This window comes from Mytilus galloprovincialis, chromosome 8, assembly GCF_965363235.1.
Source record: "Mytilus galloprovincialis chromosome 8, xbMytGall1.hap1.1, whole genome shotgun sequence".
Taxonomy (NCBI): Eukaryota; Metazoa; Mollusca; class Bivalvia; order Mytilida; family Mytilidae; genus Mytilus; species Mytilus galloprovincialis.
This window is the reverse complement of record NC_134845.1, coordinates 28,934,295-28,951,897: the sequence shown is the minus strand read 5'-3', so window position 1 is coordinate 28,951,897 and position 17,603 is coordinate 28,934,295. Positions and strand designations below refer to the sequence as shown.

The 17,603-nt window shown below is 29.1% G+C and overlaps 1 protein-coding gene across 3 annotated transcripts in view; it reads right to left on the bottom strand.

Annotated features, from left to right (window-relative positions):
- Positions 1–17,603, bottom strand: part of LOC143085493 (rho GTPase-activating protein 7-like) — a 113,201-nt gene that overhangs the window by 75,321 nt on the left and 20,277 nt on the right. For 2 of the 3 annotated variants that reach the window (XM_076261871.1, XM_076261872.1), the window contains 2 exons: positions 7,889–7,978; positions 6,393–6,845 (listed from right to left, as the gene is read on the bottom strand). In XM_076261871.1, coding sequence (XP_076117986.1) covers positions 6,393–6,845; positions 7,889–7,948 — 513 coding nt within the window. In that variant the 5' untranslated portion in view covers positions 7,949–7,978. Of the gene's footprint in view, positions 1–1,624; positions 1,859–6,392; positions 6,846–7,888; positions 7,979–17,603 lie in introns of those variants that run through there. The other variant, XM_076261875.1, reaches the window with a different exon arrangement.

Genomic DNA, 17,603 nt, shown 5'->3' with positions numbered 1-17,603 from the left:
GCTGCATTTTGTAATATTTTTCCTATCTAGTTGCAGATTAACTTTTTCTGTTTAGCCAATAGCCAGCATAAGCTAAAGTCCTTTTAATCTTTTCTTTCAACAGACAGTCGAGAATCAGGATGAGAAGTTAGAAAACACTGGCCACATAATCATTGTTAAACAATTCAGTAATAATTTTACTATAAGGTTAAGCAAACACTTTTTGTTCAGAAATAAATAAGATTATCATCCAATTACAATGTGTGTCAAATAAAATCCAGGTGAAATTCAAATTGGCCAGGTATGCTAAGATTTAAGCCATATGTACCATCCTAACTCCACAGGTGTGTAGGCTATATAATAGTATCATCTTCATGTCAAAAATTTAAATTAGCCTTCAAAAATTTGATTTTTACCCACTTTTTTAATTCCTATTGTTAGAAATTAACACCTTTACAAATTTACAGGTATGAATTAAAAAGAGCATGTATTAGAATTTTGACTCGGTCCATTTCTCATGTATCAAAGTTTTCTTTTGTGTGAATCAGACATATACTTAATACATGTCCTTCAAAAAGTCAGTCAATATCTTGTCATGCTTCAATGAAATCATCCTTACTTATTTTACTTTCCTTTTAAAAAAATGTTTAAGTAGTAAATTCACAAGTGGTCTTCTTTACAAGTAACATGCAGGGTGAAATCAGAGCCAAAATTTCCACTCAGTAAGAAATCTGTTGAATGTCACACCAATGTTATCTAAATTATTAAGGACAACAATTTGCATTAAATATGTAAATGAGATTTTAATTATGTAAATAAACATGACAGATACTGATATGTACAAATTGTTCTGTACTGTCAGTGATATGTGGCCTGATTTAACTTTATTCAATTAAAAACAAGTTACTTCATATTTTATTTACTGCCAGATCTGCCAGATCTTTTTTCTCAGTCTTCACTGCATTTTTTATACAATTTTTTAACTGTTCACTTTTGAACCTTGCTAGCTTCTTCCTCTTACTTTTTATGTATTAAGGATTCCCAAACTTGAGATTTTGACAAACTTCATTCATTAAAATTCCAAGAAATATGTCAGTATTGAAATCAGTATCATAGATCTAAAATACATGTACAGCTTTCCTTAAACAGCTAGTTCAACAGTTTTTTTTATTCAATTCAAAAACTTTCTGAACATAAAACAGTTACCATCAACTGTCTTATGGTATTCATACTTCAGTCCTTCAGATGAATAAAGGCAGTATTAAGAAATAAGCTAATACTTGACATTCTGATTCATAAATTGTCAACACTGAGATAAATAATTTTAAGAGCTGAGCCTAATTATCTGTGCACTAATCCATCTTACTATAGTAAATTGTAATCTATAGGCTTTTATTCTGATGTTGTGCTGCTGTTTCATTGACCTTTACCCTATAAATGTATATCTTTTTATTCATTATAACTATCAATCTAATCTTATTCTTTAAATGCTCATTTTTTTAAAGAATTGTATAGTTTTTGTTTAAATAATATGTTAATTAACTTTCTTCTTTCACCAAAAATAGAAGTAATTCATCTATGTACATATTCTAACTAATTTCCTATTAAAAATAGCTTCAGGAAAACAAAAAGGAAACTTGTTTACCTTCCTCTTGTGATGTCCGACTTGTGTTTTTTTTTATTATACACAAAGAGACGAGCACTAATTATTTCTTTATTATCCTTTAATTCCCAGAAACAACCCACATATATCACTCATTTGTGGCCATAATGGGAGAAATATCCAAACATAGAATCAATTAATCAGTCACTAATTAGCAAATTACGCCTTTCCCTACAACCATTTTATATGCTATCTTATGATCTACCTGCACTTTAAAATACGTTAACAAGGCCGAATTATACCTTTTAAATACATGTAATCTTGGTTATTTTCCCTTTGGTGTTTTGTCAGTGCAATGTCAGTTCCTTGTATGTAATACTTTAATATTCAACCTTAACAGATCAATTAAATTTGCATTTATCACATGCATTTATAATATGCATTTATATCCTCTTTTAGACAACTTGCATAAATAATTTACATAATCATAACAACTATTCAAAAACTACTTGTTCATTTAGAAATATGATAGATCTTCATAATGTTAAAAAGATTCCCTAAACATAATTTTTACAAAGTCAAATATAATTTTTGCACAGGCATTGATAGAATTTGTCAATTAATTGGCTATTTCTAAATAAAGTATACTTTGATAGATATCTTTTAAAGACATTTTACAATGAGACTTTTAAGACATTTTACAATGAGACTTGTAGCACAAGAAAAGAAATAAGATACCTACTTCTATAGGCAGACTTCAAAGTAAAGTTATTGATTACACAATAATGATAGTTGAAATATGATAGTTTCTTCTATACAAACATAAGGCAAGAAGATTGTAAGTCAGATAGGATGTTAATCAAATTAATCAAATTAAAACATTTGAAGAAAACAAACTTATAGATTGAAAATGCTTACAAATAAAATTACAAATCATCATTTGAATTCCAATTATTTATATCAAAATATATGCCAATGTGTAATTTAAACGTAAATTTCTATAAAAATCAATATTTTTGAAAGGACACTTGTTTTTGCCAGAACTGTAACAAAACAAAAGGGATAAAGCTTTTAAGTTTAAAAAAATCATAATGGTAAATGTATTTAGATGTAAATTTTGAATCCTTGAACACAGTTAGATTATTGCAACACTTTTACGTCACCAAGTATAGAACTAAAGCAATGAATGCCCTATAAATTCAAAATATTCAAATCAAAAATGTGAAAACTTGGGATGAATAGAAAGTGTTTCAATATTAGTACCCTCGAGTGTGTATTCAATATACCCTAACATATTTATGCAAAATTATAGCTTTCACACATACAGAAGGGGTGTTTCAGCATTTTAACCTTATTTCATGGTGTAAAGCATAATAGTACAGGTTATCTATAAAATTACAGATATAAATAAACATTACGCACTGTTTTAACTAATTCTCAGGAATTAAAAGTTTTATTATTGTTATTTATCTTGAACTTCGGAATCTTGGCATCAATCTAGGCATTATTTGAGAATCAAGTGCACCCTTAACAATGACATATTTCACATCAAGACTGGACTTGATCGGTTCCAATTTCTACACTCTGGACAATGACTTTGTATACAGACATGGAGGCCTTGTCGTCAACATCAAGTTTGTTACTACAAATCCAAATGGCATCTTGTCAAATGTACTTAAGGATGTACTTAGGTGAGGTTTTGGAATTTGTGTTTTTTCTATACAATACAATGTACAATATTTTGCCCAATAACACCCATGTATTTTTTCATATAAGACTTAATAGCTCATGAAAGGTCATTTACGCAAATTTTAGAAGATTCTTGATTTTTTTCTTTTGTTTTGAGACCCAAATAATACCAATGCAAATATAAGGTAAAAGTCCAAGTCAGTCTTTTCCCGCCATATTTTAAATCTCAAATATCTCAAAAAGGAGGTCCATGACCTATCAATATTTTTAACTTAACTTTATCCTTAATTGATGCTCTACCAGCTTATAGTATCAATTTTATTTTCTTGATTTATTAATTTTTACCTAACATCACCTAAGTACATCCTTAAAGCTTATTTATAAATCAAGTGCCAACCAGAATTTGATATTTTGTCAATAAGGTTATAAAAAATCTTATAATGTCAAGAATTCGAAACCAAATTAAGTAAATATGACACTGCTTACACTATGTGAATATTTATAAGGGTAAGATAATAAGTTTGTTGCTGAATTTTTATGACTTTAATTGGTAAAGACAGGTGTATTTTTTACACTTTAAGACGGCTGTAGTTCCTACTGTGTCGAGAGGTTATTTATTTAAAGACATTTTCTACCTTTCAAGTAAACAACTGAGTGCAAATAATGTACTTCTAACATGCAAATTAAGCTGATAAAGTGCATTTCTTCTAAGTTAATTTCTTCTGTTTTATTGAGGAAAAACATCTCAAATTTATAATTATGTTTTAAATCTTTTAGTATCTGTTGACTCAACTTTTTTTTTAAATACAAGACAATCACAAATAAAAAATACTTGCAAATCAATGCAAATTTGAATATTCCAAGTCTAAAATGATAATTCAAGAAAAGAATTTCAGTAAACTTTGCCAAATAAATGACCCCGATGTGACACCTTTAAACATATTCTCAGTTCATTATATACTATCAGTTTATATAACTAAAATTATGATCGAAAGTTAGCACACCACATCTCTCTATATTCATACAGAAATCACTGTTCCATATAATTTAAGTGTTTAATACCACAAAATTAATTTTTATCACTGATTATGATGAGAAGAAAATGTTCAGTCAATCATAAATTGTACACATGAAGAATCCCAATTTCTTCCCGTTATTACCCGTCTCTATAAGAAATGTATTAAATAAACCGCCAGAAGGATGTTCCTTTTGTTATATGATATAAATATAAACCGCCACAAGGATGTTCCTTTTGTTATATGATATAAATATAAACCGCCACAAGGATGTTCCTTTTGTTATATGATATAATTAAACACAAAGTTTGAAACTACGAGTTATATGGAGACTGAAATACAAACCAGCGGATATAGTGCTCATAAAATATAGTTTTAAAATAATTTATAGCTAACTTGAATATTAAATGTAATTTCATTTACCAATATTGATTTGTAACTTTTTCAGCTGTTACCTATGAAATCTGATTGAAATTGTACCACTTTTTGAACTTTTTTACTCAAATTCAAATCATACTACGTAGAATTGATGTTTATATTCAAAACCTGCACAGATACATATTACTATGTATAAAAAGAACATGGTCCAGATAGGGCATTATTTGGCAGGCTTGTGAACTTTTCTTTTCTTTTCTACAACAAACTTTTTATCTTCTATATTTGAGATCAAACAAAAATGTGAACAGCATGGCCAATAGGGTTGTCTTAACCTCATTATTGCTGTTTATGGTTTTTTACTAGCAATATAAATAGTTTTTTTTAGTATAAAACATTTGTTTTCATCAGAAATTTGAGACATCTATCTAAATTTTTGAAAATTTGGTACAAAAATAAAGATCTGTAGTCAAGTTTTTTATTGGACACATACATTTTTGGTAAACCAGACACAACAAAATTAGCACCCTAAATATTATCCACAGTAATTCAAATATACTTGTCCATTTACTCACTTATTTCCAGTGGCAAATTAAAAGCATCAATAATATCCGTTTTAGTAACAAAAAATAAATATCAATTCCCATAACAATATATGTCTGATATTTCGTTCATTCTGACATGTTTTGATGATTCTGTCATGTCATGTCTGCGATACTTATCCTTATAATGTCACCATTTAAAATCTTCCCTTTCATATAAATATAGACCGAATGTTGATTAGTATGGTCACGGAATATAATTAGTCCTACAGGGGAATACCCAAGTAATTTATTCATAAGGACATATATACTGTAGATCTTTATCTGTTTATTTTCCATATTTCATTTCAATTAAATGACATTAAATAGTAAAATAATATAAATATATATCCAATAAGCTATAAACGCAGTCAAGTTTAAACTTTCATTTTGCAATGATATCTAATAAGTAAATTACAAAAAGAACAAACTCCAAGGAATTCAAAAGCTCAAAGCCTCAAACACATCAAACTACTTGTAAAAGTGCATATACAAAGTAACCCTTTATCCAAATATTGACTCAGAAATAAAAGCTATTTTGTGAAGAAAAAATAATTGTATAAAAGTACTATCCCAAAAAGACAAGTTTTATTATTATAATTTCTGTACAAATGACAGCTTCTTAAAATAACTTCATCATCTCTGCTTAGGAGAAACATATTGGAAAGAAAATGTAAAAATCATTCTGAAGCAGATAAACTTAAGGGTCTAAAAGATGTTACAACCTTCAAGTTTTAGTGCAGTTATATAATTTGAATCGTTTATAAACTAGGAATTTAACCAACAAATTGTATAATTTAAATCATGTCAGTTCTAAAGAACTGGCTCACAACAGGATGGGTAATAAACTTGACTTATATATTACATCAGAAAAAACCCTGTAGTAAAATGCACTTATATTTATGACCAATAAAAAATATGTCACACATATATTCTGCCAAGATCTGTTTCATTATATTTTGGGTTCAAATAACAGTAACATATGCTAGATCTATCTCATCAATATTTTAGCCTTATAAGATTGAAATATTATTGAAAATATAACCCTATAAATTGCTCTTCAAAGTTTTATAATAACTACAAGGATTTGATGATGCAAATCCTGAACAACATACATAACTGTTCAAGTGTTCTGACTCTTTGTCTTACCTCTTTAACTGATTCTACTGTCTGAGGAGACAACTCTTTGTCCACTCTTCTCCTCGGATGGACAACAATGTATTGATAATGTCCATTAAGATGGTCAGTCTTTGACCTTGAAGGGTCACTGTATCTTTTAGAGCTTTGCTGTGATAATTCTTTAGAAGATGGTTTATTACTGTGTCCATTTAGATGATCAGTCTTTGACCTTGAAGGGTCACTGTGTCTTTTAGAACTCTGCTGTGATGATTCTTTAGAAGATGGCTTATTACTATGCCTATTATTGGCTATAGACGAGAAGCTGTGCCGTTTGCCAGTTCTGCCTGATCCAACATGTTGCCAGTAGCTATGAGAACTATCTAGATCTGACTCTGAGGTAAAACTACGATGTCTCTTCCCTGGGTAGCCATTTTGTAATGATTCTACGGAGTTACCAACAGATAATGAACGTCCAATTTCTTCCTGCATTGCATTAAATAATGAAATATTAAAAGTGAAAAAAATTAAAATTAAAACATCTCTGACATAAAACATGCAACCACATACAAGATGGCCTTTTCTGTGTCGTTTTTACCAACTTCTTATTATTTTCATTTTTGCTGTAGAAAAAATGCAAATATTTATGGGATAATTAATGTTAAATCAATAGCAAAGTTTTAGAAGCAAGAGAAATGTAACTTTGTTTGTGGTATGGCTATTCCTTTTGTTAAATTTGTTAAATCATTGTTTTCAAATCATGTTGAATTGTAAATCTTGCATGAATAGGAAGAACACAACATATAAACCTATGCAAAGTCATAAATAAATTCTATGTAAACATATTGTAAATGTCACAAAAAGAAATTTTATATATTGAGTAGATTTATATTTATATATATCTATTAGAATTTATTTTTAAACCAGTTATAATGTAAGAAATAATCTAATTGATTTATACAGCAATAAATTCTAGTTCTAACTAGCTTTAATCTCAAAGCTAAAAATTATCTTAATTTCATATTAATATGCTAATTAATAAATATGATGTATTTTGTGTGTGTCATAATATTATTGTTATCAAGTGTAGTGTTTTGTATTGTTTAACACAAAAGTGTGTCTTTTATCCAACGAAGTTAATATAACGTGCAGGTTTAAACATACAGAACTAATCAGGCCTCTTTTTATCTCAGAACTGGTTCTCATTTCATATCAGCACTATTTTAAAAAGCTAACTATACAGTATTAGTTTTTCTCATTCTTCTAGGCAACCTATAATGGCTTTTTCAGTAATTTCTGGTCCTTTTATATCTTACTATGTGGTATGGACTTTGCACAATGTTGAAGGTGGTACAGTGACCTATAGCTGTTAATTTCTTTGTCATTTGGAATTGTCTCATTGGCAATCATACCACATGTATCTATAGTCATTTTAAACTTTCATGAATAGCTGTCTCATTGGCTATCAAACATATCTACTTATCTTAATAAAAATACCATGACAATTTTCACCATGTCTCTCGACTAACCTGTGCCTTTTGAAGGTAGATTTCCAAAGCTTTGTATTCATCTGTAGCCTGGATGTCCATTTCATTTTTACTCACAATTCATCCTTGTTTCTGAAAAAAAGATTTAGAAATATAACCAATGTGACAGTTATATATAAAGAATCTTTAATACAGAGATCAGAAGAATATGTTACAGATTCCATACTAATCTTATGTCTAAAGCTATATTTTAACACAAAAATAAGATCTTCATTCAGTATTAAAAGACCCTGATAGCTGAAGGTCCAATACAATAAGTATATATATATCTTTGTCTTTCATAAGGGTCTCCTTCTTATAGTATAAGCATTCTTTTTCATGAAAACTAATTTTCTTTGAATTTGTGGGTATATTGGCAAAATCAACATGAATGAAAAATGGCAGGAACAAAAATAAATGTCATTCATTTTAATATCATAAATATCATAAGCAAAGAGATCTGATTAAAAAAATGCAAAAAAAAAAGAAGAAGTATCTGTGTAAATCTTTGACTGGCACTGATCATCATAAATCAATGAGTTTTTATCTTTCTAACTAATCCAACACAACAACTTCTCAATATATCAACAGCATATGTTTTTTGAGAGATTTCAGATGATAAATGTTCCATGTTGTCTCACGCCAAGCCAAATTGACCACTTGTTATCTTACTTCAGTATAACTTTATGATTCTTACAAGTTCTACTACATCCATGTTATCTAGTAAATCATATTTAACATCCATAAAGACCATTAAATCATCATAAACTAATCTCATATCTCTATGGTCATCCTAGTATAAACTAACAGTCCAAAACCAGGTTACAACTTGTATAGGTGTTCATAAAAATATTATTCAATAACATTACATTTTTAAGACCTTCAGCATGTGCAGTCGAATTTCTATTTAAGTCGGGTTTTTTTTACATAAAAAATGTTTGACAAAACAATAAATTCTAATATAATATCAAGTTCTTTTTCGGCTGACAATACCCATTTCCTTCTCTGAATGTCATTGATAAATTTCATGTCAAGAACAAAATAGCACACATCATTTTTCATCTTTCTATTGCCAAAATAACCCATTAGGGATCATTTTCACATTTTCTTTTTATGACATAAACATCTTACTGTATCCAGAAGTAATGCATCATGTTGACAAAGGTCTAAATTGAAATTTCATATCTGGTAACAACATAGGGCACCTGTAATTATCTTACAAGATTTCATAAAAAATGTTATTTTCATTGGTTCATACCAGCTCACTGCTTCTTTGTCAGATTTCAGATTGATGTATAGTTTTTGTTGCTTGTTTTCATCCTTTCTTTCTGTTACTTTGACGGATAGGAACAAGACAATGCCTTTTATGGGTTAAAAAATAGTGGTATTTGTTCTTAAAAAGACCACACAGAAAACACAGATGTCCAAAGGTCAAATTAATCTTTTTAGACTTGATACAAACCAACAGTCAGATATTCATGTTTTACAATCAAATAATGTCTTTTTAACAACATTTAAAGTACATATTTAGAATTTTCTCATGCACAAAATGTCATCACCTTGATGGACTTACAAGCAATGCAATTGATATGAGGAAAAGTCAGTTCTGCATTTTATTTTTAACTTATGCAACATCATGCATATAAGCCTCATATAAGGTGTCTTTATATAGGTTGTTGTCAAAAACAAAGAAAGCAGTCATAGAAGTGTTATTTTTGTGATTTATAGTTTATTTCTTAGTATAATGATGTCCTTACTTCTTAGTACTACAATGACTATACTTTTTTAAATCTAAGTAGTTTGTTTAATGCTCCATGTAATTAAAGTTCTTGGATTTGAGGTCCTTTATATTTGTCAGTAAAAGAACACTTGTTCAAGATACTTTGAATATACAACCATTTCAACTTCATTCTAAGCATAGTTGTGGTTTTATAATAATTTATGAAGTCTATTCAGTTTTATTGCCCATTTCAATCTTATCATTTGTTGAAATTGTTGTTAAGTTTACCTACATATGTTATAATGATGAATGTGACTGCTTTTTTATTGGCATCTAGTCCTTTGATGGAAAATGAATGACAGAAATTGTAAGACTATTTCACAAGTTTTCTTTATATATATTAATGGACAATGATAATGTATTGATTATCAAAGAAATCAAGCACATCTTCATCAAATTGTTAGCAGTAAAATGTCTATTTTTCACATTTTTCACAACACATTAGTTAGCAGATTGGCTAGTACTCCAAAAACATAGTCAGTGACCCTATAATTACTTCAAATCAATCAAACCTAAATTCATGTATCCACAACATAATTTTTTTAAAGAGATAACAAATGAATTGGAAAATAGAATTGATATTTTACGAAAAAAAATAAGTTTTTTCGCAGATTGTATGTGCTTTCTACACAAATGTTCACCTAATTTGAAAAATCAGAAAATTAAAGAGATAATGACATTATTCATTTATTTTTTGATTTTCTGATAAGTTCAAGGAGTCAATTTAGTTGTATGCAAAAAATTTACTGAAATCTGTGACATAGCCCATTTACTGTACCTTAATTATTTTTTTTGTGCAATTGTATCTATGATATCTTAATGGAAAGATAGTACCTTGAGATAACTTTACAATAGACATTAAGTCATTGTTTTTACACCTGTTAAGGTACAATGTAAATTGATTTTTACAGAGAAAATGATATCACCTCTTGACATGGCTACATCATTGTGTCTTTTCGTTAACACATTAATTTGAGGTCACATAAATCAAGCATAATGATGGCAAATAATGTACCAATAAATATGCAAGGTGTTCATATTAAAAATAATTTATTTTATCACTAATTGATTATGTTCAGCTAAGATTTATTTCATTTTGTGGTAGAACAATAAATAAAGCTCTATGATAACATAGAAACAATGCTGACAATTACAATATAAATAGCTAAAATTATTAATTTCTCCATTTTTTCAACAACAAAAAAACACATGTATAAACAGATAAGAAAAAAAAATCTATGGCACCTTGCTAGAAATGGCAAGTGGCATATATAATGTCAGGTAAGGAGAGGGGAAGAGGGATAATTCAAACAAGATAAAAGTATCCTTTCCTCAAATCTCAAATTTACTGCTTAAAAGAAAGAAATGGCAACCTCATTGAGACTATGAGTCATGACGGTCCATTATTTGCTTTAAGTTGTGTCAGCTGAGACTGCAGAATGTTATTCACCATGATCAAATATGATATATCATTCTACAACTTTTCCATTCACATGAGGTACTCACATTGTTTGGTATAAACAAAAGTAAAATTTAGTTTCCTGGAAAAATACATGTAGGGGATTTTATAGAAGACTATATGATATGGAATATGCTCATTGTTGAAAGAACAATCCAGTAACCTATAGACTGGATAGATGTCTCAATACCAATCATACCACATCTCTTTATTTCTAAATATATATTTTTATTTTGAAGACCAAGTAATAAAATACATCTGCAATAAATTCGGTGAGATCTAACCTTGGTTTATAAATTGCAAGTCACGATTTACAAATTTCGAAAAATAATTTGGTATCAAGTACAAACACTCCCAAAAATATTAATATGACACTTTGAAGGTTAAACTTATCTATTTTATAAGCATGAGCTCAACTGAAATTTAAATCTTCTTATTCCTTGTATCTGCTCATCTACAAACTTAAAACTGATCATAATAAATGATATTGACAGTTTTTATGAAATAAAGTTGATTTTTACCATGCACAATCATCTTCAATTCATAAATCATATTCAAAAGTAATTTGAACACAAAATATTTTGTGGTGGGAGATTTAAGTTACCATTTCATAAAGCTCTGTAGCTACAGGTTTTCAAAATTTTTAGTGAAATTTCAAATAGTTTAAATGGTTGGAAGGAAAACAAGAATGTGTCCTCAGTACACGAATGCCCCACTCGCACTATCATTTTCTATGTTCAGTGGACCGTGAAATTGGGGTAAAATCTCTAATTTGGCATTAAAATTAGAAAGATCATATCATAGGGAACATGTGTACCAAGTTTGAAGTCGATTGGACTTCAACTTCATCAAAAACTACCTCGACCAAAAACTTTAACCTGAAGTGGGACAGACGGACGAACGAACGGACGGACGAACAGACGCACAGACCAGAAAACATAATGCCCCTCTACTATCGTAGGTGGGGCATAAAAATGATTTGAACAGATTTTAGACTGCTGTAAGCCTATAGCCTTGACCTGTAACCTAAATATTAAAAGCAGCTTAAAACCCATAAAGTGTCTTATCCACCGAAATAAGGAAATTATTCTAAATATGAATATGGACATTACTGAACTAAGTTTGGTAATTTGTATGTCATACTGCTGGTGTGACCTTGACCTTTAATCTAAAATCATACCCGTAACCAGTTCATTCCAATCTAGTGGGGTATTATCAAAGTAATTTTGATAAAAGTTGGATAAATCCGGTCTAAAAGAAAATATCAAGAAACCAATATATAGTAGAAAGAACAGTCTGCCATATCCTTCAACTTTGACCTATTGACTTATTAAATCAATAAGTCAATAAGGGTCTTCTCACCCCATGGGGCATTACCCAAAGAAAGTTTGATAAAAGATTGACATATGGTTCAAAAGACCAAATCTACCCAAATTTCAGTCTCTAAATAGCAGCTTCAATCTTGATGCTTGACCCCGGTTTTTTTCTTCTTCAAACAGACATTGAAAAGTTTGCAAAGATATTTCTTAGGCTCAAAAGATTTAATATGAAAACAAAATGTTGACACCAAGACGACTTTCAAACAAAGCCAACATAAAACACTGTAACTTGTTTTGTATATTCCTTCCCATTAATACCTGTTGATATATATTTCAGATTAAATTGTATGCCAGTTAATCTGTTGAAAGCAAATAATTGTTAAGAACGGAAGTTTTAAAGTGTACAATCTTCGATAATTGAAAAGTATAGACCTGTAATTACTCTAATTTTTATATCTTCCTCTGTGTATACCAGATCTCTTCATCAAATTATTATAACAATCAGCAGAAGATTTTATTTAGACAATGGTAAGTGGTTAAATGATCGTTGCATCTGGCTGCATTTAGAGACTGGACGTATTCCAAACAGGAAGTGAAGTTATGACCATCATGCTCCAACTAAAACAGAATGATTGCAAGTCTGCCATCATAAATCTTATTCTGATCGACAGAATTTATAATATGTGAAGAATTCAATCTTTAGATCAAAGAATTCTATAAATAGCTATTTGTACTAGTTACCTGCAATTTTAATGATAGTGAACATCTATAAAAATTTCAACCAAAATTCAAAAAGATTGGTTGTCTTAGATGCATCATGCAGATGTTGTACTATAAATGAAAACTACTTCAGATTTCAGATCAATTTGAAGTAAATCCAGAAATAGATTAAATTACCTTCACTTTTAACACTAAACTTCATCAAGAACACCTGAAGACAAATTCTATAAAATTTAGACATCTGCACTTAAAGACAGGTATGGTTGGGAAAAGATATTTTGGAAACAATTGATTCTCTAAATTCTTCACCATTTTTCTTTGGCAATGATACTATTGTTTAGATTTTCTCAATTCCCCCTAGGTATCTGAGGATATTTCATATAATACATTTCGAATCATATTATGTAATAAAAGAAATATTACTTTTGAAAGAAAATGATACAAGTCATCAAAGATATCACACACATGTTATTCGATCTCTATTGTAATTCAGTACTTGAACAGCATGGAGTATGCAAAAAATTATATGAACTTAAAGACCACTCTGGGAGGCAAACTTGCAGCATGACATGCAATATTTTAACAAAGTATTTCAATATAAATGATATATATCCAATTGTTTGTGAGGCCTTTGATTTTTTTTGTTAAGGTTTAAACTATACATATACATGTACTGTACTAAAAAGCCCCATTAGTGTTGTCTTTATCATTTGAGACACAATATCATAAAATGCAGAATTCTGAATACATTATCATATTTTATGAATCCATCAAATTATTCCACTTTTTCAGGACATTGTTTCAAACTGAATCTCTGTACATGACAAATAGTCAAACAAAAAGGTCAAATGTCAAAACTAAGCAAGTCTAAGTGTATTGCAATTTGATCACAATATCCTCAATTTGTTGTCTGACAACACCCTGTATTTTGAAGTTCTGGTATTAATTAAATCAGTTCAAATTTGTAGTACTGCACAGGATCTTTGCAAAACCAATAGGTAAACCCAAACAAATATCAAACTCATCCCAGTCCAAATACTAATTATCAAAACCAAATTCTTAAATCTTCCTAAAAATTTCTGACTTATTTTGTGGTTAGTGATTTCATTTCTGAATGTTTTAATTTCCCTTGGTATTAGATAAGATGATTTCACAACATAGACATGGTGGTTAATATCTAAAAGAACAGTCAGTCTATGTGGCACAGAAATAAAACTGCATCAAAAAGTGTTTAATAGATTGGAAAGTCTTAGGAGGTATTCATTGTGGTCTTCAAAGTAACTGTGCAAATTAATTAGGCAATTTTATAAACAATTATAAAAGCAAAATGCAGTTTTCATTTCAGAAAAAGAAAACACTTTATTTAATAGCTAATTCTCTAGTGTAAAGGAAAGTTCCTAGGGATACTACATAAATTAAGCAACATAAAGATCATGAGTGTCAAAAGCTTAACACACTAAAGGGACTTATTATTATGAATTTTGATTTCTGTGAGGAGGTATTCAAGGTTATCAAGTTATGAATAACCATTAAAAAAAATATGCAATAAAAAAAGCAATTTTGATTCATTCATTGTCTTCCAATTGTAAAACTACTTTCTTTCTTGAAGGGATGTACTTAAAAATATATATTTCATTTTAAAAAAGTGCCTTTGTTTTAAAATAGTATTGAAAATCAAGGGTGGAAAAAGGTACATGTTTTTGTCATGAGCAAAGCTAAAAGTTGGATATCAGGAAAGCAAAAATGTATTTTTTCAAACTTGAAAGAAGGCTAGTTTGTATACCTCCCCACCTAGTCAATTGCAACAACTGTTTGTTGCAAACTTCTGTATTATTGTGCAAATTCTGAATCACCACAAAAGACTCATTGATGCAACTTCATTCATTTTTGTTCAATTAAAAATAATTACCACCCCTCTCCAATTGAAAACATTTTATCAAAACCTTTAGACATGAGGGAGTTAAAATCAATTATTTTTGAAAAACATGAGAAACAAAATAATATTCTCTTGCTTTTAAATTCATTTTACCAATAGCTCAGAAAAATAAATCTGTTTTTAGCCTAGTATTTCTTATGATATTTTTTTTAGAACAATGCTGTGAACTGTTTTTTAGATGAAAAAGAGAATAAATCTTTTGCTTCAATATTAATGTGAAAAATAACAAACAGGCTATTATTTGAACTTGGAATTATTTTTAATTATGGAATTCGCATATTTTCTTGTGTTTAAATTTTTTTATAAATTCCATGTTTATTTTGTATTATGATATTTTGAGCGGTTAATAACACTTTCCATACAATGTATTTTGGTTAGATAGTGTTGTGCGGGGTACAGTACATTCTATTGAAAATATACTATTTTCTTTGTAATAGAAAGTGTTGTGCGCAGCACAGAACATTTCAGTACAAAATAATCATGGAATTTATTAAAAATTTCAATAACAAGAAATCAAGCAAATTCCATACTTAAAAATAATTCCAAGTTCAAATAATAGACTGTTAACAATACTATTGAAATATAAGAAAGATAAATTCATGCTTGAAACTGATGTCAATTCAATATTTCTAGTAAATGAAAAAGTTCTTTGTATTACTTCTCAAGCTAAGTCAAACTTTCCATGGCAATTTAACTGATTCATTTTACTTTTAAATGAAAAATAAACATTCATCTTACATATTTCTGTTGAAATTAATTAAACTGCAATTCATAAGAAAGAGAATAATACATAAGAAAACATCCAGAAGCAATTAACATTTAAAACTGACATCAGCGTAATTAACTCCGTCAATACAAGTCTGTAATAAATATTACATTAGTTGTTTACTGCTGAAACTCACTGGCAAATATCCCATTATTGTAAAAAATAAATTATCAAGACAAAATGGTTTTCAAGTATTTTTAGAGCTACATATTCATTCATATTTTAAAAGTCAGAAAAAAATCTAAAATTCACCTCATTTCCCTATTTTCTACCTCAAGCAGCGGGTAAGTGGATTACAAGCTTTTTTCCATCCCCTATTAGATAGCAGAACACCTAATTAAGATACCAGTAATCCATAATGTAGTAATATAAATAGGTACTGATCAAATAAGGTGTGTTTGAATACAATAGATATAGGAAGATGTGCATTATATAAATATATCCTGTTTTCAGCAATTTCATGTCAGTTTTTTTCAGATTTGCTTCAGAATATGACATGTGAAGTCTGCTAATTCATCACTTGATACAGATATCCCCAATTCATGACTTGACTTGTAGTTATAAGCATAGATGCTGATAAAATAAGGTGCGTTTGAATACAAGCTATTTTTCTTACTTCAATTATATAGATATTTACTTAAACATATACCTGTAAATTTACGTGTCAGTTTTTTCCAATTTAAGATAATAACAAGTGAAATTTTGGAATTATTTTCAATAATTGAATACTTTATCAGGGATTTTTTGAATAGATGAAAATCAAACACAAACAAAAATAATCTGATCAATGCTTCCATTTACAACAGAATTCAAGGTGAATTTAGTTGATGAGAAAGAATATAAACATAGTACTGAACATACATACATTAAAATATTCCAATAAAACCGATACAACAAGGCTAAATTGAAATGAAAGCAAATGAAACTCATAAATCCAAATACTTTAACATTCAATACATAAATGTGTACTGTGTAGGGTACTTGAAAACAAAAGAACATAAATCCAGTTCCAACAAAAGTAAACTTTTATTTCTAAATATTTTCTACTCCAACATTTGTCCAAGGGTCCATTAGGAGGCTATTTAACACTCTTGTTTGTTTGGAATTTAATTTGTTAGTATTGTAAGAACTGGTCAACTGGTCAGTTTAATGACCAGTGAATACTGACCAGGTGCTCTATTGATTTCCCTACTGTAAAATTGTTGAAGGTTGATCAGCACAGGATAATTAATCCCTGATACTGGTCAGCTGCTGGTCTTAAAACATCAAGTTCATTCTGAAGTTTCTTAAGGCTTTAATAGTGAAACAAACAGTACAAAGAAGTTTGTCCAGTAAATACAGCAAAACAGGTTATTTAAAAATTGTATAAGCCCTTTGAAGCTAATTTGTCAAGATTTTTTTTTGCAATTTTTAACTTTGTTCTGGCGCAGCACCTCAAAACAACAAGCAAACCACACTGTATCTCTGAACCTAATAAATACAGACCACTGTATAATAATCTTACTTCCAGGAAAATAGAAGCAAGTTAAATAAATGTCTTAAATTCTATTTCATGATGTCAAAGGAATACAAGAATCAAGACCCAAAAGGAACACTGAAAGATATGTACATTACACCCCTTGAAATCGAGCTTAAAGCTCAACCTTTGATATCAAATTCATACTTTATAAATCGCTTATCCACAACTGTTATATTCACACTTTCTGAGAGAGAAAAATCAAAGCCCTGAAGGTTTTAT